This window comes from Ochlerotatus camptorhynchus, unplaced genomic scaffold (genome assembly GCF_037179485.1).
Source record: "Ochlerotatus camptorhynchus isolate MF236.1 unplaced genomic scaffold, CSIRO-AGI_Acam_v1.1 ptg000284l, whole genome shotgun sequence".
In the NCBI taxonomy this organism is placed as follows: Eukaryota; Metazoa; Arthropoda; class Insecta; order Diptera; family Culicidae; genus Ochlerotatus; species Ochlerotatus camptorhynchus.
This window is the reverse complement of record NW_027040773.1, coordinates 4230435-4252895: the sequence shown is the minus strand read 5'-3', so window position 1 is coordinate 4252895 and position 22461 is coordinate 4230435. Positions and strand designations below refer to the sequence as shown.

Below are 22461 nucleotides of genomic sequence, written 5' to 3'. Positions count from 1 at the left end.
CTAAATTAGACTCTTTTAAGTTTTTAGTTCACAATAATGATTGTGATGCATTTGCTCTTTGTGAAACTTGGCTCTCTTCAGATATTGATCTTCCTTTTTATGATTTTAACATTATTCGACTGGATCGTGAGGATTCGCGTGGAGGAGGGGTACTTTTGGGGATCAAAAAGTGCCATTCCTTCTATAGAGTGAATCTTCCACAATTTCCAGGTATTGAAGTTGTTGCATGTCAGGCTATTATTAAAGGTAAGAGCCTTTGTATTGCTTCTGTTTATATTCCTCCTAGAGCCGTTGTTAATCGCAAACAACTTTCAGATATATGTTCGGTACTTCCTGCTCCACGGTTGATCATGGGAGATTTCAATTCCCACGGTACAGGCTGGGGGGAACTGTATGATGACAACCGTTCTACTTTTATATATGACCTCTGTGATAACTTCAATATGACAATACTTAACAATGGAGAAGTAACACGTTTGGCTGGACCATCCTCGAATGGAAGTAAATTAGACCTCACACTTTGCTCTAACTCATTATCGTTGGATTGCACGTGGAATGTGATCCAAGATCCCCACGGTAGTGATCACTTGCCGATCAAAATTTCGATTGCCAGTTGGTTCAATCCGTCGGAATCCGTTAACGTCGCGTACGACCTCACCCGTAATATCGATTGGACAACGTTCAAGACCGCGATAGAGGAAGCCGTGTCGTCGGTAGAAGGGCTTCCACCGTTGGAGGAATATAACTTCCTCTCCAATCTGATCTTGGACAGCGCGCTTCGAGCTCAAACTCGGTCGGTTCCTGGAACGTCTTTGCGTAGGAAACCTCCTTCCCCTTGGTGGGACCACCAATGCACAGAGGTTTATCGTAAAAAGTCCGACGTGTTTAAGCTTTTCCGGAAACGTGGAACACCCGTGTATTTCGAAGCGTACTCGACTCTTGAACGCGAACTCAAAAGCCTCATCAAAGCCAAGAAACGCGGATACTGGCGGCAATTCGTGGACGGATTATCGCGCGAAACGTCGATGAATACGCTGTGGAATGCGGCGCGAAGGATGCGTAACCGGTCTTCAAACAACGAGAGCGAGGAGTACTCAGATCGTTGGATTCTCAAGTTCGCACGAAAAGTATGTCCTGATTCCGTGCCGGCACGGATGATTCCTCGCGAAACGACGAATTCGGTAGACGAGATCAGCCAGCCTTTTTCAATGCTGGAGCTCTCACTCGCGCTCCTTTCGTGTGGCAATTCGGCTCCGGGGGCTGATAGAATCAAGTTCGACTTGTTGAAGAACCTCCCAGACGTCGCTAAGAGGCGCATGTTGAACTTGTTTTGTCAGTTCCTAGAGCTCAATATTGTTCCGGATGATTGGAGGCAAGTGAGAGTTATAGCCATTAAAAAGCCTGGAAAACCGGCTTCAGATCATAACTCGTATCGTCCCATCGCGATGTTATCGTGCATTCGAAAATTGTTGGAGAAAATGATCCTTTTTCGCTTGGACAAATGGGTTGAGACGAACCACCTACTCTCAGATACTCAATTTGGTTTCCGTAGGGGCAAGGGAACGAACGACTGTCTCGCGTTGCTTTCCACCGAAATTCAGTTGGCTTTTGCTAAAAAAGAGCAAATGGCTTCTGTGTTCTTGGATATTAAGGGGGCTTTTGATTCAGTATCGGTTGAGGTTCTTTCAGACAAACTCCACGCATGTGGCCTTTCTCCATTAATTAATAACTTTTTGTACAATTTGCTGTCAGAGAAACATATGAGCTTTTCTCATGGAAACTCTACAGCTTCTCGATTTAGTTACATGGGCCTCCCCCAGGGCTCATGTTTAAGCCCCCTTTTGTATAATTTCTACGTCAGAGAAATTGACAATTGTCTAAGTGACAACTGCACGCTGAGACAACTTGCAGATGACGGAGTTGTGTCTATGACAGGGCCCAGAGAGGCCGACCTGCAAGGACCCTTACAGGATACCTTAGACAATTTGTCTACTTGGGCTATTCAGCTAGGTATCGAATTCTCCACGGAGAAAACTGAGTTGGTCGTTTTTTCTAGGAAGCATAGCCCAGCACAACCGAAGCTTCAACTTTTGGGTAGGCCGATCACTCATTCCATGTCTTTCAAATATCTTGGGGTCTGGTTCGATTCCAAATGCACCTGGAGATCCCACATTGAGTATCTGAGACGAAAATGCCAACAAAGGATCAATTTTCTTCGAACAATTACCGGAACGTGGTGGGGAGCCCATCCACAAGATCTTCTGACGTTGTACCGGACAACGATTTTATCGGTTTTAGAGTACGGTAGTTTTTGCTTCCAGTCGGCGGCTAAAACGCACATCATCAAACTGGAACGGATCCAGTATCGCTGTCTTCGTATCGCGTTAGGATGCATGCACTCGACTCATACGATGAGTCTCGAAGTGTTAGCGGGCATGTTGCCACTATCTGATCGGTTTTCGGAATTATCCCTCAGGCTCCTCACCCGTTGTGAAATTATGAACCCACTGGTGATTGCAAACTTTGAGAAGCTTCTTGAGCTAAACCCTCAAACTCGTTTTATGACATTGTACTACGTGTACATAACACAGGATGTCAGCCCTTCACAGCATAATCCTCATCGTGTATGCTTCTCTGACTTCGGCAATTCAGTTAGTTTTGATTTATCTATGACGCGGGAGATTCGTGGGATCCCAGAACATCATCGTTCCATGATTGTTCCGTCAATTTACGCTGCAAAGTTTGGCCAAGTTGATTCCGCAAGATCGTTCTTCACAGATGGATCACTAATAGAGTCGTCCGCTGGTTTTGGTATTTTTAACGAATTTCATAGCGCCTCTCGAATGCTTCAAGCTCCTTGTTCCGTATATGTTGCTGAGCTGGCGGCAATACATTATACGCTAGAAACGATCGCCTCACTTGCACCAGATCATTATTTTATTTTTACGGATAGTCTCAGTTCTGTCGAGGCTATTCGCTCTATGAGGCCGGTAAAGCACTCCTCGTATTTTCTCATGAAAATACGAGAGCTTTTAAGTGCTTTATCTTTAAGATCTTTTGTCATCACCTTTGCATGGGTCCCATCTCATTGCTCGATTCCGGGCAATGAGATGGCGGACTCACTTGCTAAGGTGGGCGCTATGGAAGGCGATATTTACGATCGACAAATCGCCTACAACGAATTTTTCTTCATTTATCGTCAACAGTCACTCGTCAGCTGGCAGAATAAGTGGAGTGAAGGGAGTTTGGGACGATGGCTATATTCGATCATCCCTAAGGTGTCGAAGAGTCCTTGGTTCAAGGGGTTGGATGTGGGTCGAGACTTCATTCGTATGATGTCTCGCCTCATGTCCAATCACTATTCGTTAAACGCTCACTTGTTCCGTGTTGGGCTGGGAGACAGCAATCTCTGTGAATGTGGACAAGGTTACCAAGACGCCGATCACATCCTTTGGTCTTGTGCTGAGCATCGTGGAGTCAGATCTGAGCTGTGCGATTCCCTTCGGGCTCGAGGTAGACAACCTAATGTTCCAGTTCGGGATATTTTGGCTAGACGTGATCTGGAGTTTATGAAACTCATATATGTTTACTTTAAGAATACTAACCTTAGATTGTAAGTTTTATTAACCTTGTGTTTAGTTTGTGTATTGTGCGTGTAGTTTTTTTTTTTAATGTTTGTTTTCAAGATGAATAGAAATTAGTTCATGTTTTAGGATTAATTAAATATTTGTATCGAAAACCTCATTTCAAACCTCCCTCTCCCTTTTCCCATCCAAAAAAATTGTAAATCTCCACTAACCTCGAGACAACCGCGAGTATCCGGTCCAGCTCCTTTAACTTATATATAATATAAGACATCAATAATGTATAACGAAAATGATAACTCGGCTCTGTAAAGTTTATTCGATTGAGCCTGTACAAATAAAGTAATTAATAAAAAAAAAAAAAGAGTATAAAAAAATAATAACTTTTAGCACTACGTGCGACTGCGACTAGCAACGGTGTTCTTCGTTCACCTATTAGAGTCTCATCCCACGGTGACAGACCGTTTTATCGGCCTCGGTGTGATGGTGTTGATCGTCTACCACACCGACGATAATCGTGGTAGTCAACTGTGGCTGTGCCTTGTGGTAACTTTTGACGGAAGGTGCATTAAGGGTGGGAATAGGGATGTTCAGGAAGTGGATATTTTCGTGGAATTCGATTTCAAATTTAATTTTGTTTTAATCAGTTCAATTCAATTTTCATTTTAACTAAGCTACTCGGTAAAAACCAAAAGAAACTATTTACAAAAATAATGTAACATATTTGATAGGTTACACCTCTTACCTCTACAAATGTTTCAGCTTAAGGTTCAATTTACTTTGATGCTTTTTGGAAAATTTCAAAAGCAGTTTTTTCCAACGCATTATTTCAGATTGCAAAAAGCTCGCACTATTCGATTCCTTTTGATATTTTACACAAAATGACGCGAGTTTTTTGCAATCTAAAATAATGCGTCGAAAAAAACTGACTTTGAATTTTTAAAAAATGCATCGAAGTAAATTGAACCTTAACGATTTGTGTTTGTGTGTGTGTGTGTGTGTGTGTGTGTGTGTGTGTGTGTGTGTGTGTGTGTGTGTGTGTGTGTGTGTGTGTGTGTGTGTGTGTGTGTGTACAATCTAACCCCCACTGTCCGGCAGTGTTATTATGGAAGAAAACTACTTTTTATTTCCTTAAATTAAAGCAGGTTTAGCCCGGGAGTTAGAAGGTGTTAGCTCTATTGCAGCTCCAGTGACCCATTTCAGAATGCCTGGTAATTCACGACCACTCCGAGGTCACTTTTACTTACAATATGCCCCGCATGTTCACTCTACCTTTATCAAATGGATAATGGTATCATAAACACACTTCCAGATTCAAAAATATTATTTCCAAATCTGGCACGTATATAGTTTTGAAATTTGTTCAACTGTATTAAATCGATTTGAATGGACATTTCTTACAAATTTTGTTACGAATACCTGTTGATTCATCTGCTGGCAGCACTTACTGGCCCTTACCGGCGACCAACCCTTACTCAAATGCTTCAACTTCCCGGATGGCGGCCCGCTTGATTCACTCCATCTTGATGACCTTCTGTTTGCCTATCAGCCTCTTCCACTTTTCGTCCTTCAGATACAAATCCGGAATAAGATCTTTTTTTTTACACCATCAATTTTAGAGTTTTTTTTTTAATCGTTCAAATTGATAAAAACCATAAAAACACACAGACTTTTTTTTTAGCAAAATCAAAACACGTCATTTCAATCGCGCGCAAATGTTTCAGCTTAACGATTTATCTTTAAAATAGTTAAATGTAAACATTTAAACCAGGTTAGCAAAAAAACGAACTGGTTAGAAGTAAATTCCCTCTAGAGTTTACAGTTGCTTTATAGCGATATAAATGTGAAAAATCATAGGCGTCCATCTCTGAATTCACTTTTTTGTCCATCTAAAATATGAATAAGTATTTCAAGCGACCAAGAGCGATTTGTTATTTCTTTCTTTGTACAAGCTCAATCGAATAAACTATACAGAGCCAAGCTATCCTTTGCTTTTTACATTATTCAAGTCTTTGCGGTCTTCTAGAGGTTAGTCGATGACAATTATATGGGTGGAGAGAGGAAAAAGGAGTATTGGAATATGATTTATGATTTAAAAAATTCACTATTTCTAAAACATGTACTTAATCTTATCAATGTAATTTCTGCTTTGTAATGGATCATTGAAGATGCTGAGGTTTTGACCATGATCCATTATAAAATTATTAGAGAACAAATATACAAAAAAAATAGAAACACATACACTCACACTCTCTCTCTCTCTCTCTCACACACACACACACACACACACACACACACACACACACACACACACACACACACACACACACACACACACACACACACACACACACACACATACACACACACACACACACACACACACACACACACACACACTCACACACACACACACACACACACACACACACTTACACACACTTACACACACACACACACACACACACACACACACACACACACACACACACACACACACACACACACACACACACACACACTTACACACACTTACACACACACACACACACACACACACACACATACATACATACACACACACACACACACACACACACACACACACACACACACAAACACACACACACACACACACACAAACACAACAACACAAACCAAACATCAGCAATTATATAACCACGAGGTTTACGAACGAAAATTGATGACGTTTTTCTAGCTGCTTTTGAGTCACATTTGTTCACTGAAACGTGGCTAAACGACCAAATCTTTCCGTCACAACTAAAGGCTGACTAAAAATAAATTGGTACGCCCCTCGCACGCCTCTAGTGTTGGGAATGGAAAATCTTTAACAGCGGTTTGTTTACACTTCTATAGGGAACAACTGGTGCAAGTTTGATCAAAGTACACCCAACCGGTGGATGTAAGATTCGCTTACAATTATGTGGGATTCATCATCAGAGGATGTAAGTAGAGACCGCATGAACCGAGGATGCGATATACCTAGCTGCGGTCCGATGTAAGAAAATTGGAGACCGAAAAATTTGGAGTGTATTAGTGAGTGAAATTAATTATGTCGAAAAAATAGGTTGCCGCCGCCTGGACTCGAACCACGGACGTTGCGACTATCAGACCTGTGATTTCTCCACTGCTCTCTTCATGCTTCTGAATATGGGCAGCCTAAAAACAAACATGAAGCGCTCATTTTCTCGCATGCTTTTCCTGCTGGAGAGATTCAAGATAAGTGTGTGCGTCATTCTACAATGTTCTACAATGTGCGTCGTTCTACAAGCTTACTGGGTATAGTCGAAAGCGTAGATTGAACCCGAAATAAAAATGCTCGACTTCGTATGCTTTTTCTGCTGGAGAGATTCGAGACAAGTGTGTGCGTCGTTCTACAATGTTCTACAATGTACGTCGTTCTACAAGCTTACTGGTATAGTCGAAAGCGTAGTTGGAACACGAAATAAAAAAGACAAAAAACCATTACATCGCCTGCATGGTCAATTTCTAACATTCGTTGCGATGTTCATGAACAGAGGATGATAGGAAACGGAACTAACATTCATTGTAATAGATTTTTGGTTTGCGTGTAGTCGATCGCGTTCAGAAATAACGTCAAATGGAACTCGCAAGAAGAAAATATTGTGCACAAACACATGGCAAATCCGGAGTGGTCCGTGGCTAAAGTGCTGAAGATGCCGAAAACAACAGTTTGTTGAGTGCTCAAAACCTACAAGGAAACCCTGGGTGTGGAAAGGAATCAGCGGGCCTACGAAAAAACTGAAACCAGGGATCGTCAGCTGCACAGCAAGGTGTTGAGGTGCGTAAAAACCCACCCCGGTCTTTCGATCCGAGATGTGGCCAGAAGGTACAACGGCCAACTTTAAAACGGTGCCGAATATATGTAAATATATTGAACGACCGTGTTTCGACGAAACTCGATTTTAAGCAGCTTCCCGGTCAAAAGTTTTACATCGCGAATGGACGTGGGGATGTGCCGGGAAGATTCAATTTCGTGTTTGCCAACAAGTTCGCGAAGAAGGCAATGATTTGGCAAGCGATTTGCAGCTGTGGCTTGAAAACGGAACCATTCATCACATCCTCGACGATGACATCCCAAGTTTACAACGAAGAATGCCTGAAAGAGCGTGTATTGCCGTTCATCCGCAAGCATAGGGGCAGTCATCTTTTGGCCCGATTTGACCAACTGCCACTACTTCAAGGTGGTTCTGGAGTGGTATGCTGCCAACAAAATCGATTTTGTCCCCAAGCTAATGAATCATCCGAATTGCCCGGACGTTCAACCAATCGAAAAATACTGGGCAATTCCAAAGCAGTGACTTTGACCAAGCGGCGGGACAGTCAAGGACATCCAGCCAATGCGGGCATAATGGTAGAAATGCGCTGATTCCGTGTCCGTTTCCACTATGCGGGTGCTGATGGGCTCCATCAAGAGGAACCATGTAACCATCTAATGCTGTAGTTTTAAAGTTTTAATGAAAGTATTGTAAAGCAGCCATTAATGGACTTTTTAAATTTATTTAATCACGAATTACATGTACCAAAATAACATATAAATTTACTTATAGTCAGCCTTTATTTGGAAACTCCTACACTGTCTTCAGAAACGACCGCAGTCAAATGAATAACTAAAAATCTCGTCGTGGTGGAGTGCTGATTGCAATATCATCCAACTTAAATTGTTGATGCTTCGCTTGAACAGATTTGGGTGAAGCTGAAATTACCTAACTGTTTCATTAGCATTGGAGTTATCTACCTTCCGCCTGATTGCTAGAATGATCTGACCTACATTACAAAACATATCGAATCGCTTGAAGCTATTTTTATGCGCGTTGGAGCAAACGATCACCCACTTCTTTATGGTGATTATAACCAGTCAGGCTTAGTTTGGAACGCTTCAAGAAATGGTCATCCAACAGTAGACGTTCACTCGCGTGTGCTGCATAACTTGACGGCTTCAGTCTGCATAACCTAACACAAATTAAGACAATCGAAAATCAAAATGGTCGCTTTTTGGATCCAGCACTGGACACTGGAAAGATGTACGTTATCTTCGACTGCGGAACCTTTATCAATTTTCGATGCTAATCACCCCCTACTAAAAGTCTAAATCAACGTTTCTAGGGGTTTACCTTATGAAGATTTTCCAGATGATCCTAGCTATGACTTCTGTAGAGCAGATATTGAAGGATTGCTAGAAGCACTTTACTGCATGGACTGGTTGCACTTGGATACCACTGGAGAATTGATTCCGCTGTTGACTGTTTCACACATATTATGCATGACAGTATTACCTATCATGTTCCCCTGCGTAGACCTCGTCCTAAGCTGGCTTAGGGAAATGCACACCTGCGACATTTAAAGCAGTTGAGATCGAAAGCACTTCGAAAATACTGTAGTTCTCGTTGTCCATTATAACAAGTAATAAATATCCAACATATATTTGCCTCTTGTACAAACGCTACACCCTGCGTATACAAGATAAATTGCAGAGAAACCCAAAGAGTTTTTGGAATTTCGTAAACTCCCAGTCTTTGGGTGACGATCTCGCTAGTACTGCATTTGGTAAATGCAATCTGTTCGCAAAAAATTTTAAGAGTCCTTTCAATTGTTCACCATCGTCTTCAGCTCAAGTCGAAAATGCATGCAGAGACACACCTAGCGAAGTTTGCCCTCTAGAAAATTTCCGGATTACTCCCCAGCATATTAAATCTGCCATCGACAAACTGAAATACTCCACATCACCTAACCATGATGGTATCCCTTCATGCATTTTGAAAAGAGAGCTGAGACGCTCTGATTCATCCTTTAACAGTACTGTTTAATGCTTCTATGCGAGAGCACCGATTTCCCTCCAGCTGGAAGGCATCCGTTATGTTCCCAGTCCCCAAAAAGGAAACAAACGCAACATCATTGTGCGCTAGCTCGAAGATTTTTGAGATCATCATCAATGATATACTGTTTGGTTCCTGTAAGAATTACAGTTTTTATCCCAAGAGATCTGCATCTACGAACCGCATTCAGTTTACTTCTTTCTGCTTGCGCTCGTTGGACAATGGCAAACAAGTTAACGCTGTGTATACCGACCTTAAATCTCCATTTGATCGTGTTGACCATGGGATCTTACTTGAACGTCTCGGTGTTTCATCATCATTGGCCTACTGGTTCAAATCTTATCTAACGGATCGGAAGCTAATTGTGAAGATTGGAAATGAATCATCTGACCCGTTCACCAACTTATCAGGCGTACCTCAGGGCAGTAACTTGGGTCCTCTGTTGTTTACTACATTCATAAATGAGCTATCTAAGACACTGCCCACAGGTTGCCGATTGTTATATGCTGATGATGTCCAAATTTACATGGTGGTGAATAGTCTTCTGGACTACCTCGCATTACAACAGTTAATCGATCGTTTCGCTGAATGGTTTATAGTACGTTCAGACTACAGAGTTATAACATGTTATAGCGCTATCTTGATGGTGGTTTCTGTGTTGCAATTATTTGACAACCGTTATAACATGTTATAACTCTCCAGTCTGGACAGCGTTTTACTTCAAATATGCTTACATTAAGCATTCATAAGTGCAACGTCATATCGTTCCACAGGAAACTGAAGCCGATTATTCATGACTATTACATCGCCGACCAGCCTCTTGAGCGTGTTCATCCAGTACGGGATTTAGGTGTTATCGTTGACTCAGCGCTCACCTTTAGATTACATTACAACGACATTATCTCTAGAGCCAATCGGCAGCGTGGATTCATATTCAAATTAACCAACGAATTCCGTGACCCACACTGTCTTCGTTCGCTATACTGCGCTTTGGTGCGATCGATCCTTGAATCCAATGCTGTAGTTTGGTGCCCTTATCAGTCAATGTGGATTGTTAGAATCGCAGCAATACAAAGAAAGTTCGTGAGATATGCCCTAGGTGAGCGTTCGTGGCGAGATCCCCTCCAGGTACCACATTACGAAGACCGTTGTAGACTGCTGGGTATTGAAACTCTGGAGAAAATAAGATGCACTGCTAAAGCAGTTTTTGTGGCAAAGATCCTGTAGGGGGATACGGATTCATCGGAGATCCTCGCGTTGCTTAATGTTTACGCACCGGAACGAATCCTTCGCCACCGTGATTTTTGATGCTCGAGTCTCGCAACACTTTGTATGGTCAGCATGATCCCATCCGCTTCATGTAAGCCAATGATATCATTTGAACTACGATGAAACGCTTCAATGATCCAATGAAATTGGTGAGTAACTGTCCCCCCCCCCCCCCAGTCATCTTTCTGACGAGGACTTGGCCTACCATCGGATGACCGCATGCCCAAGGACGATATTTTTTATGCTATGGACCACGATTTTAAATTATTATGTTCTGATTCTATTTTCGTTTATTTTTCGTAAGATACGCTTTTTAATTATTGTAGGGGAAATGTATGTAATGTCGGCCTAAATGCTCCTAATTTGGGCCATACATAAATTAAGCAAACGATTAAAAACGTATTAGTTGACCATTATATAGCCACCCACGATTTGTACAATCGCATATGCTATGCTATGCTATGCTATGCTATGCTATGCTATGCTATGCTATGCTATACATAAATTAAGCAAACGATTAAATTTTCAATAGCGACCAAAAACATCCATTAGTACCGTCCCAATGACGCGTTCATCTAGATAAAATTGATATATAGCATATTTTTAGCGATGGGCCCAATCTTAGATCCATAGGCCAACATTAGAGCCATTTCCCCTATATGTTGTGTGAAATGATATTTAGAATTTAAGGCCTGAAAATGTTGCGTGACAACAAAAAAATGCTTCGTGGATGAAAAAAGTAAAGATGAGCAGGTTTTCTTGAAAAGACGCTGAACTTTTGAAAAATCATAACACATACATTTATTGACGAATTTCAAAAGTTCTGGTGCTGATGAAAAGTACAAGTTATAACTTTCCAAAGCATTTGAAATTTCTCACCAAATGGTTGAGTAATGATTGCAAGTTTGCCGTTCGACGGCTCAGTAGGAGTTTTTTCTCCATCTTTAATTAATTAGATTTCCCTAAACATCGATGCAATGCCTTTGGAAAAAGGTTTTTGCAGCGTTTAAAGCGAATAATTGCTCAATTACCGCGTAGCCCTCAAATTTATTGTCCTGCCCATGTTTTTTTTTTTAGATAGAGGAGCGTAGCGACGGGCATGCTTCCTCTAGATGCTTCTAACCAAAGCTTTCCAAATAAAATTCTATTGGGTTGATCATCACTATGCTCCTCTATTTCATAAAAACATGAATAGGACAATTAATCTGAAGGCAACGTAGTTTATGGAGCATTTCAGCAAGTTTATGGAACGATTATTTGCTAACAAAACAAGCTACAACGGGCGCCACGGCGTCCACGAACCAACTAGTATTAAATAAAAATTGAGACATAAATATACTGCCTAGTAGTAAAAACTCATTGTTCAACTGTCTACTACAATCAATACATATGCTTTGGGTTAGCGGCGCCGGTGGTGTAGTGGTAAGCGTGATTGCCTCTCACCCCAGCAGGCCTGGGTTCAATCCCAGTCGGCGCCGCCGGGATGTTCTGAGGCATAACATCTCTGATCACGCCTTCATTCGGATGGGAAGTAAAGCCGTTGGTCCCCGGTTCATGAGTTGATGGGTCGATAGGTAGGGTCCAGGTGTGAGAGCTGCCTTCCTGGCACGTCGGTAGCATTGGTGCTCAGCACGGAAAACAAACCAAGGAAAAAAAATATGCTTTGGGTTTGACAGTTGAATGGAAAATAAGATCGGCAAATGACCATGCGCTCATAGAAATTTCTCGCACTGTGTGCTGTCCCATAGATTGGGCAATAATTACAAGGACTGAAGCAAATTACAATCGTTGAAACCATGTGACAGGGATAAATAGTGGCAAAGTGGCAATCCTTTGGCTTAAGTAGTCAGCTGAATTAAATTTAATATTTACTCTATAAGTTGGATTTGTTTTGTTTATCAAGCTATGTATTGTAATTTAACAAATATAATATATTTTTCAAAACTTTCCACTTAAAAAAACGATGTCGTACAAATAAAAATCTACGAGCGCTAGTGCTACAATTCATTCCAAATTTTACAACTCCCTATAGCAGTAGAACGATATCACCCCATACTCTAACAAGCAAAAAAAAAGTCAAGTTCAACGATAGAACTAGACGACACATTCCAACAGCATTGCCTCTGCATCCCAGCAGACTTGCAAAAGTGACTACACCTCCCCCAGTCTCGGAAGTAATAAAATACGTGAATTGCATTAAAAATTCATCCCTGCACAATAAATGTAACCGTTCGCAGACTGACTTTTCGAAGCTCGACTCTTTTTCTTTATTACGAGGGCGGATTCGCTTCGTCATTGACACCAAATTGGAGGATATATTATGATATGTAAACTTTTTCTACCATCGTGTATGGTTCCACCGCAGACTCAGTCACTCATCTACTAATTTCTACCTTCCATCCATTGATTGCTGGCAAACACAAAGTCGTCGTCATCATCAGTACAGGATGAACCCTTCAAAGCATAGTAATGAGACATTGAAATCAACAACAGCCGGTACCAGCGACTACCATGCGAGTGGGAAGCCTTCCCAGGACATGAATGTGATGCATTTGATGAACGTGACTTAATTTGGGTCGCACACTTTCCCACTCACACGACGCTGACGACCTAACGTTTTGTTTGCATTTATCTGTCTTCATCAGTTCCGCCGATGCTTTGGATCCCACATCAACTGGTAGGAGTGCCTCTCAGTTTCAATATTACCTTGGAGTGTTTCACCGAGGCACACCCGACGTCGCTGAACTACTGGACCCGGGAGGATGGACACATGATTCATGACTCCAGGAAATACAGGTAACGTAATTTATTCGTTGTGGTGCGGGTATATTGATATCGGAAATGCAATCTGTCATTGGTTAACTTTTACGTATCGTACAATGGGGGGAAATTGATCACTTTTTCCGAAAAATCCGAATATTCATCAACCTTAAATTTGACACAAAACAAATACATGTTAAACCGATAGTACTATCGTACTACTTAGCAAATGCAAAAAGAATTAAAATTAAGTAAAAATTGCAAGCATGCAAACCCAAAGCTTATATTTTTAGCAATTCTGGGGTGAAGTTGACCATTCAGGGTGTATTGCTATGAAATATTCAGTATTCAGTATTTTTACTTAATTTGTGTTCGCTGAGGAAGAATTTGGTGCTAAAATTTTATCAAAATGTTGTGGTTTGCGAATGAGCTGCATATTTTATCGCAAAATAGTTTAAACAATACGCCTAAATGTAAGCATTTTCACATCAAATCATTTGTTTAGTACTAAATCGTTAATTTCAATTAAATCTGATTTCAGATAAGAATTCAGCGAGTCACTATTAAGTAAAATAAGTGATTTAGCCGAGCTCAGTGACAGAATAAATGTTGATTATGATCGAATTATAAGGAGTACTATTTAAAACTACTTAATAAAAGAGTGAACAAATTATCTTATAAAAATATCATGAAAAAGAATTGATAAGAATCAAAAATTTTACGGTACACTGATCAACTTCACCCAATGTACCCAATGATTTTCTTAAAAATTATTGATATTGCTCCTATCTTGTAATTTCTTCATAATCTCTACAGATTTTGAGAGGATTTGACACCCTCCTCTCCCTCCCCTTGCGCGAACAATCCATTAACATTTCCGTTAATTTGTATGGATCGTAGACACTCGAGAGGGGCTCAACAAAGTGTCTACGTGGTTTAAGAACAGCACCAGCCTAAAATGTGTGAATCCATTAAAAAAAAGGTTTTGTTTAAAATCAAAAGTTGCACAGTTGAATTCTCAAGAATGTATTTGGACGAGAATAATGAGCACACAGAGAAGCTCAAATAAGGAGAGTAAGGACCTTTATTTAAGCAAAAAATCCACAGTAGACACCAGGGTAATAAAGCGACAAATTATAGGTCAAAATATTTAAATCCTCCTAATTTACAATCCTGTAACGATGTTTTTGACAACAATATACAAGCAAGTATTCCGCACTATTCCACTTAAATTTCACCAACAAAATGTGCATTGAAACATATAAAGGGCGAACACGAAATTATTGCGACACATTCAACAGGGCATAACTTTTTTACCATTGGGTAAAAATCAACCAAATTTTGCACACTTTCTCATTGATGTGTATTGTGAACATGCTGTCAAACTCGAAGTCGTGTTTTTCGATTCAACGAAAATGGAGGTGAACCAACGTGAGTTGAGAGAACAAATTCTTTCCAAACACCTGGAATTTCCTGACCTGTCGCACCGGCAGTTGGGAAAAATGTTGAACATTCACCATTCAACCATAGAGGTAACTCTAAGACCACTGGGTCCCGAAGAAAATCATTATTATTTTTGGCTCACTCAGTACCAGAACAACGGTCTCAAGCAGTCCCAAGCTATTTCTCTCACCCCTGCATGTTCTGCATGAATCCACACACCCCTGATGTTATCTGTCAAACTTTCATAGCGAATCAAAACAAACATAGTGTAGTAATAAAATTTCAACTAGAATAGGGTACGTTAATCGTTTGCTTGGGACCAATAGGCTACTAAAGTGGTGAGCCAATTTAAAATCGTTAGTTTCGTATTGATTGTTGATTCAACCGTCTCCAGAGTGTTGAAGCGGTTCCAGGAGCGGTTGACGTTGGACCACGGCAAAGGAGCTGGAAGAAAACCGGGACCGGAGAACAAAAAACGGAGGGAAAGGTGAAGCGGATGATTAAAGCAAATCCCAACGTCTCAAGCCGTGATTTGGCTAAAAAGATCGGCATGTCGCAGACCTACGTCCAGAATGCAAAGAAGAGAGCTGGACTACATACATACAAGGTACAGAACTTCCCAAACCGCGATGAGCGGCAACAATCGACGGCTAAAACTCGGCACGGAAGCTCTACGAGAAGATGCTGACAAAATATGGCTGCTGTGTGATGGACGACGAAACGTATATAAAAGCCGATTTTAAGCAAATTCCGGGGTTGGAGTTTTTCACCGGCAAGAGCAAGTTCGATGTGGACGACAAATTTAAGAAGAAGAAAATGTCGAAGTTCGCCTCCAAATATCTCATTTGACAGGCCATCTGCTCTTGCGGACTGAGGAGTGAGCCTTTCGTGACAAAGGGCACAGTAAATGGCGAGATCTACAAATCTGAGTGCCTCGAGAAGCGCCTTTTGCCGTTCTTGCAGCAGCACGACGAAGCTCCGCTATTTTGGCCAGATTTGGCATCATGCCACTATTCTAAAAGTGTCCTGGAGTGGTATGAGGCCAATTCTGTCCATTTTGTTCCAAAGGACATGAATCCGCCAAACTGTCTGGAGCTGCGCCCGGTGGAGCAGTACTGGGCAATAATGAAGCGGGAACTTCGGAAGAGCAAGAAGACAGTCAAAGACGAGAAGGACATGTTAAGAAAATGGAAAAAAAAACTGAGAAACTGGTACCGGATGACACTGTAAAGACTTTGATGGAGGGCATCAAGCGAAAATGCGTTCAATTTTACACTCAAGGCTCCATCGATTAACTTTTCTTTTGATTTTTGAAGTAAATATATGTATAAAACTACCCTAAAATTTTGGTTTGATTCTAAACATTATAAGAAAATTGGCATGACATTTTCGGTGTCGCAATAATTTCGTGTTCGCCCTTTATAGGAGCAGTTGGATAAAGCACTCAGTTTAGATCGTTTTTCAGGCAGTAAATACGAGGAGTGCTTCATCGGCCTCATTGAACAAATAGCCTCCAATGAGCTAAGACTATCCGTAAAAATGAAATTGATGGTCAGAAGGTAGTGAGGCACTTCGCTCTACTGCGTAAAATATGGCTGCGAGTTCCGCAACGTATACGGAACAGGGTTTTTGCAGTTCATATGAGGCGCTATGAAATTCGTTGAATACTCCAAATCCAGTGGAAGCGTTTATAGTTGACCCATCTGTGAAAAAAAAAAACTTCTATTGTTACTGACATGGTGGTTCTTGTTTGCAAAAATTAAGGGAACAACCATCGACCGATGATGATCTGGTATTCCACGGATTTCTTGCAACATGGTCAGATCAAAATTTACAGAGGAACTATAAAAGTCTTGGACGCAAACACGAGAGAAATTGAGGAATACTCGTAATAGAGACTCATGAATCTTGTTTGAGGATTTCTGTCGAGCAGCTTCTCAAAGTTTTCTGTTACCAATGGGTTCATTACTTCACAACGAATAAGCAACCGGAAGGACAGTTCCGCGAAAAGATCTGTCAGTGGGAGAACACCCGCGAGTACTTCGAGGCTCATCGTATCCCAAGAAACAGTTTTGGTTTTATTAGGGTTCTGTAGACCATGAATTGGACTTGTAGAACGCTTTAAAACCTTGATCAAACTTACAATATTACTTGGGATGAGTCGAATGCATACAGTCTAGCGCAATACGAAGCCAACGGTATTGGATCCGTTGCAGTTTGAGGATGTGTGTTTTTGCTGCGGATTGGAAGCAAAAGCTGCCGTACTCTAAAACCGAAAGGATGGTTGTTCGGTACAACCTGATCAGATCTTCCGGGTGGGATCCCCATCAAGTTCCGGTAATTGTACGAAGAAAATTAATCCTTTTCAGGCAATTTTTGTTTCAGACACGAATTGGAATCGAACCAGACACGAACCAGAAATACTTTGAGTTATTGTTTTACCTATTAACTGAAGCTGTAACTGTGCAGGATGATGCTTCCTAGAAAAAACAACCAATTCAGTTTTCTCCGGAGAGAATTCGATACCCAGCTTCATAGCCCAAGAAGACAAATTGTCTAAGGTATCTTGCAATGGTCCTTGCAGGTCCGGTGCACTTGGCTCTATAACGGACACAACGCCATCATCTGCAAGCTGCCTTGGCGAGCAATTTTCATCAAGACAACCATCAATAGCTTAAACATAAAAACTTTAAAGAAGGGGGCTTAAACATGAGCCCTGGTGGAGACCCATGTAACTAGTGAAGTTGTCGAGTTTCCATGAGAAAAGCTCATATATTTCTCAGACAACAAGTTGCTCAAATAGTTGTTCATAATTGGTGAAAGCCCACTATCGTGGAGTTTATCCGAAAGGACGTCGATACAAACAGAATCAAAAGCCCCCTTAACTGAATCCATTTGCTGTTTTTTGCGCATAGGCCAGTTGGATTTCAGTCGCTCGTTCCTTTGCCTCTCCGAAATCCAAATTGCGTTTCTGAAAGTAAATCATTCGACTCGACCCATTTGTCTAGATGAAAAAGAATCATTTTCTCCAACAATTTCCGTATACAGGACAGCACCGCGATAGGACGGTACGAGTTATAATCCGACGCTGGTTTGCCGGGTTTTCAGATGGCGATAACTCTTACTTGCCACCAGTCATCCGGAACAATGTTGTGCTTCAGAAATTGATTGAATAAGTTCAACAAGCGTCTCTTCGCGACGTCTGGGAGATTTTTAAGCAAGTTGAACTTGATTCTATCCATTCCTGGAGCTGAGTTGTTACATGAGATGAGAGCAAGTGAGTATTCCACCATCGAAAACGGAGAATCTATTCCGTTACTACCCGACGGACGATCACGAACGTTGGTTTGAACCGACACCGAATCCGGGCACACTTTCCGCGCGAAGCTGAATATCCAGCTGGCTGAGTACTCCTTGTCTTCGTTAACCGGTGATGACGCGTTTCGCATTCTCCTGCCTCTAGCAAGTTATTAACAAAAGAGAAATTCGACGAAGAGAATCGATCATTGCGTTTACGCTCTCATGCATGCAACTGTCAAAATGCTCTGTTATACATTTTTGATAAACAAATGCTCTGTACTATGGAGATGCTTTCCAGATCGCCCCTCCTCCTATTTATCTAAGGAGGTCCCTTCTGGATCCCCCACCTCATTAACTCTCTCTCTCCTCCACTTCAAAGTCTGTCTCTAGGGGGCCCCTTGGCATTCGGCCAAATATTCCATAGTGAACAAAATGTTGCCTTCCCCCCTCTCCCTCTAGTTCTAAAGTTAGCTGCGCCCTAGCGCAAACCACCCAGCAGTCGAAAAAGCACCACGATTAAGAAAATTCAGATATTCAGAACAAACCAAACACAATTCTTAAGTGAATTTCAATAGAATTGTGTTCCAAAGTAATTCTTATGAAACAACCGTGAACTAGAGAGAACTCAAAATTATCAGCGGCGCTGGTGATGTAGCGTGACTGCCTCTCACTCCAAAGGGTCTGGATTCAATCCCAGTCGGAGCCGTCGGGATTTTCTGAGGCATAAGGGAAGTAAAGCCGTTGGAGCCTGGTCCATGAATTGATGGGTCAATAGGTAGGGTCCAGGTGAGGAAGCGGCCTCCCTGGTGTCGGTTAGTATTGGTGCTCAGTACGGAAAACAAGATCGATGGAAAACAAATCAAGGGAAAAGAGAAAATCAACATGATCGTAAAATAAATACCAAGAGTTTTCTTTTGAAGATAATGTCATTTAGTATTATGGAGAAAATTTGAAGGGAAACCAAAGAGAATCCCTATTTGTACAAGGACATTGATTTACAGACTACACGGTGAATGAGAACGACCCAAATTTGAGTTTAGTCAGCTCAGAAATCACATAAAGTGCAGGAACTCAGCGATGAGTAAATTTGCCTCATGTTTTCTCAGGTTTTTCCAGGATTTTCCAGGGAAAAATTCCCGAATTTGAGAAAAGTAAAGATTGGATTCACTCAGTCTATTGGTACTACTCCGAGACTGAAGTTTTTTTTTCGTCAATTTCCTCATTTTCCGGCAGAATTTTTAGGTTTTCCACAGGAAACCATGAGACAAATTTACTCATCGCTGAGTTCCTGCACTTTTGGCGATTATGAGTGAACTAAACTCAAATTTGGGTCGTTCTCATTTGCCGGGTATGATTTGAGGAGCACTTAAAGGTTGAACACGGAAAAATTCGCTGCCATTAAGGCATTTTTGCGTTTTACCCTTCTTACAAAGAAGGGTATAGATATCACTTGAAAAACCGACTATCGATCCGAGGCCCGGAGGGCCGAGTGTCATATACCATTCGACTCAGCTCGACGAGATCGGAACATGTCTGTGTGTGTGTGTGTGTGTGTGTACGTGTGTATGTGTGTATGTGTGTGTGTATGTAACGAAATGAATGCGCTCACGTTTCTCAGCAACCGCTCAACCGATTTGGACAAACTTGGTGCCAAATGATAGGTCTTGGGGTCCTATTGAACGGTTTTGGAATCGGTGAACCGGTTCCGGAGATATGGCCGGAATAAGATCCGGTGAATATGGGCCTTCACGCTGGATTTAACGGAAAACGTATCAAAACCATCATGCGACACATCAAATTACTACAGAATTCAAAAATAAGATCAATGCAAGTCGTGTTAAGTGTTCCAGACCACATTGGACACACTTGGACATGTTCCGGGTACCCCGGGGAAGTTGCTTGAATATGAATTGAATTAAAACCCATTAAATCACATTAAAATACGATGATAAGGTGATTGGTAGCCTCACCAAATAGACTACACCCGGATATATTCCGGATACCCCCAGGCAGTGGCGTAGCGTCACTGGATGACACGGGGGTGGGGGGCTTGGTCACTGATAATGACAATAAAATAAATTAACTTGAATAAGTAAGAAGGGTCTGATCACACCATAGGTGGATAAATTCGGGTTTTTTTTTATTAATTTCACTGCATCAAGCTAAGAGTGTATAGAATCACAGTAGGCATTGATTGTCAGGATAAGTTCATTTGTTTACATCATGGATTCACCGGAGCAAGCACGTCGCTCCTTTTCAGTTTTCAATAAATTCCTGGGCAGGAATGTTATGCCTCGGTTGCTCGGAAGACTGCCCGGAAAAATATAAAATGAAAAAGAAGCCGAAATTCCCCAAAATGTTCCTTGTCTGGTTTGTAAGTAATCTGCAGTTGAGGGCTGAAAAGCAAACCTTCCGTTAATTCTGGGACCATGAACCAGCAAATTTACCAGGAGGAGTGCCTACAGGAGAGACTACTGCCTTTTCTGAAGCAGCATGAGGTGGATTGCCTATTCTGGCCGGACTTGGCAAGCTGCCACTACTCAAATTCCACCAAACAGTGGTAAAACGAAATTGGCGTCACAGTGGTTCCCAAGGAGATGAATTCGGCCAATACTCCGGAACTAAAGCCAATTGAGGAATACCGATCAATTGTGAAGCACATTCTGAAAAAAAAATTGTGAAACATCAATTGACCTGAAGGATTTAAAGCGGAAATGGAATTTGGTAGCCAAACAAATGTGAACAGGGCTCGTGCAAAAGATGATGGGCCGTGTGCAAAGAAAAGTGCTAGCAATGCACACTGGGCAAAAATTTACAAAACTGCGACTAAATTGAATATCTCGGGTGCCAAACGGTTTCAGTCAACATGTTATGGGGAAAATGCAGGTAATGTCGGCCTAAGTGTCCCTAATTTGGGCCCATACATAAATTCAGCAATCGACTAAATTTTCAATAGCAACCAAAAATATCCATTCGTAACGTCCCAATAACGCTTTCATCTAGTTAAAATTGATAAATAGCAGATTTTTAGCGATGGGCTCAATCTTAGATCCATAAGCCAACATTTGAGACATTTCCCCTCCATATTCTCAAATTCTGCTAAATCGATTGATGGTGGTCTCATTGGCCGGAGACTTTTGTGTACCCAGATAGAGGGCCCCTAGTTCCCGGTAAAGTAGGAAATGCCACTATCTATCGACATAATTTTACACTCTACTTAACGTAGATTACTTGAAATTGATAGTACTTAGTATATATGGTGTGAAGACATCATATACACCCTCAGAGAAACTCTATTGGCCTAAAGGAGGATCCGGAACGACCGATAAAGTGGTCACATTATAAAAAAATGTCCTAGAACCTTGCAATTTTTTCTATGTTGTTCATAATTAAGAGATCAAATCGTATTTAATATGAAAACTATATTTTGGGGTATAGAGGCCATATTCTGGTTCTCCGGATAATCTGTATTGACCGATAAAGTTTTTTTTTTTTTTCCTTTATTAAAGAGATTTTTAGCCTTGGGCTAGTTCATCTCTAAACCGATAAAGTGGCCACATTATAAAAATTGCCCTAGAACCATGCGATTTTTTTCTATGTTTGTTCAGAATCATGAGATCAAAGCGTTTGCTTTCAGAGCCTGACATATTTGCCGATATTTTGAATGTTAGTAGGAATATGATGCAAAATTTGAGACTGATCAGCAATTTGGCGCAAATTGCCAAAAGTAGTTTGGATGAGTTCCCGTTCATTAAAGCATTACCACCTTTTTTGCACAAATACAAACATTTAGCAGATTATATCGATCAATTGGTAAGGTAAACTACCTAAGCTATAAAAATCAAACTAATCATTTATTGTTTTTCAGCCATACACTATGAATTTTGTGGATGAACAGGCTGGAGAGCGAATGCACAAGTGCCATAAATTTGGCAGGCCAAACCTTGCTAGAAAAATGTCTCCCGAGGCAAATTTATCAGATATGATGGCAACGGCATTAGCATGGTCCGATCCGAAGCTATCGTATCTAACATACCACAATGAAGGTTCGGAAGTACCATTTGGTAGTAAGGATGTGAAATACATGGAGGAAGTGTCACAATATTATATGGATAGCGGTGTAGAAGATGAAGGGGAAATGAATGTCGAGCAAGATTGCAACGAAATGGAATACGACAGCACGAGCTTGTGTGATTCTGATATTTAGAGTTACGAAGAAGACAAGGAATGAATACCGTTTTATCAGA

General features: G+C 41.2%; 1 protein-coding gene across 3 annotated transcripts in view; it reads left to right on the top strand.

Moving 5' to 3' along the window:
* DIP-zeta (Dpr-interacting protein zeta) overlaps nt 1-22461 on the top strand; it is a 307293-nt gene that overhangs the window by 202306 nt on the left and 82526 nt on the right. For all 3 annotated transcript variants that reach the window (XM_065228207.1, XM_065228209.1, XM_065228208.1), the window contains exon 7: nt 13357-13507. In XM_065228207.1, coding sequence (XP_065084279.1) covers nt 13357-13507 — 151 coding nt within the window. The remainder of the gene's footprint in view (nt 1-13356; nt 13508-22461) is intronic.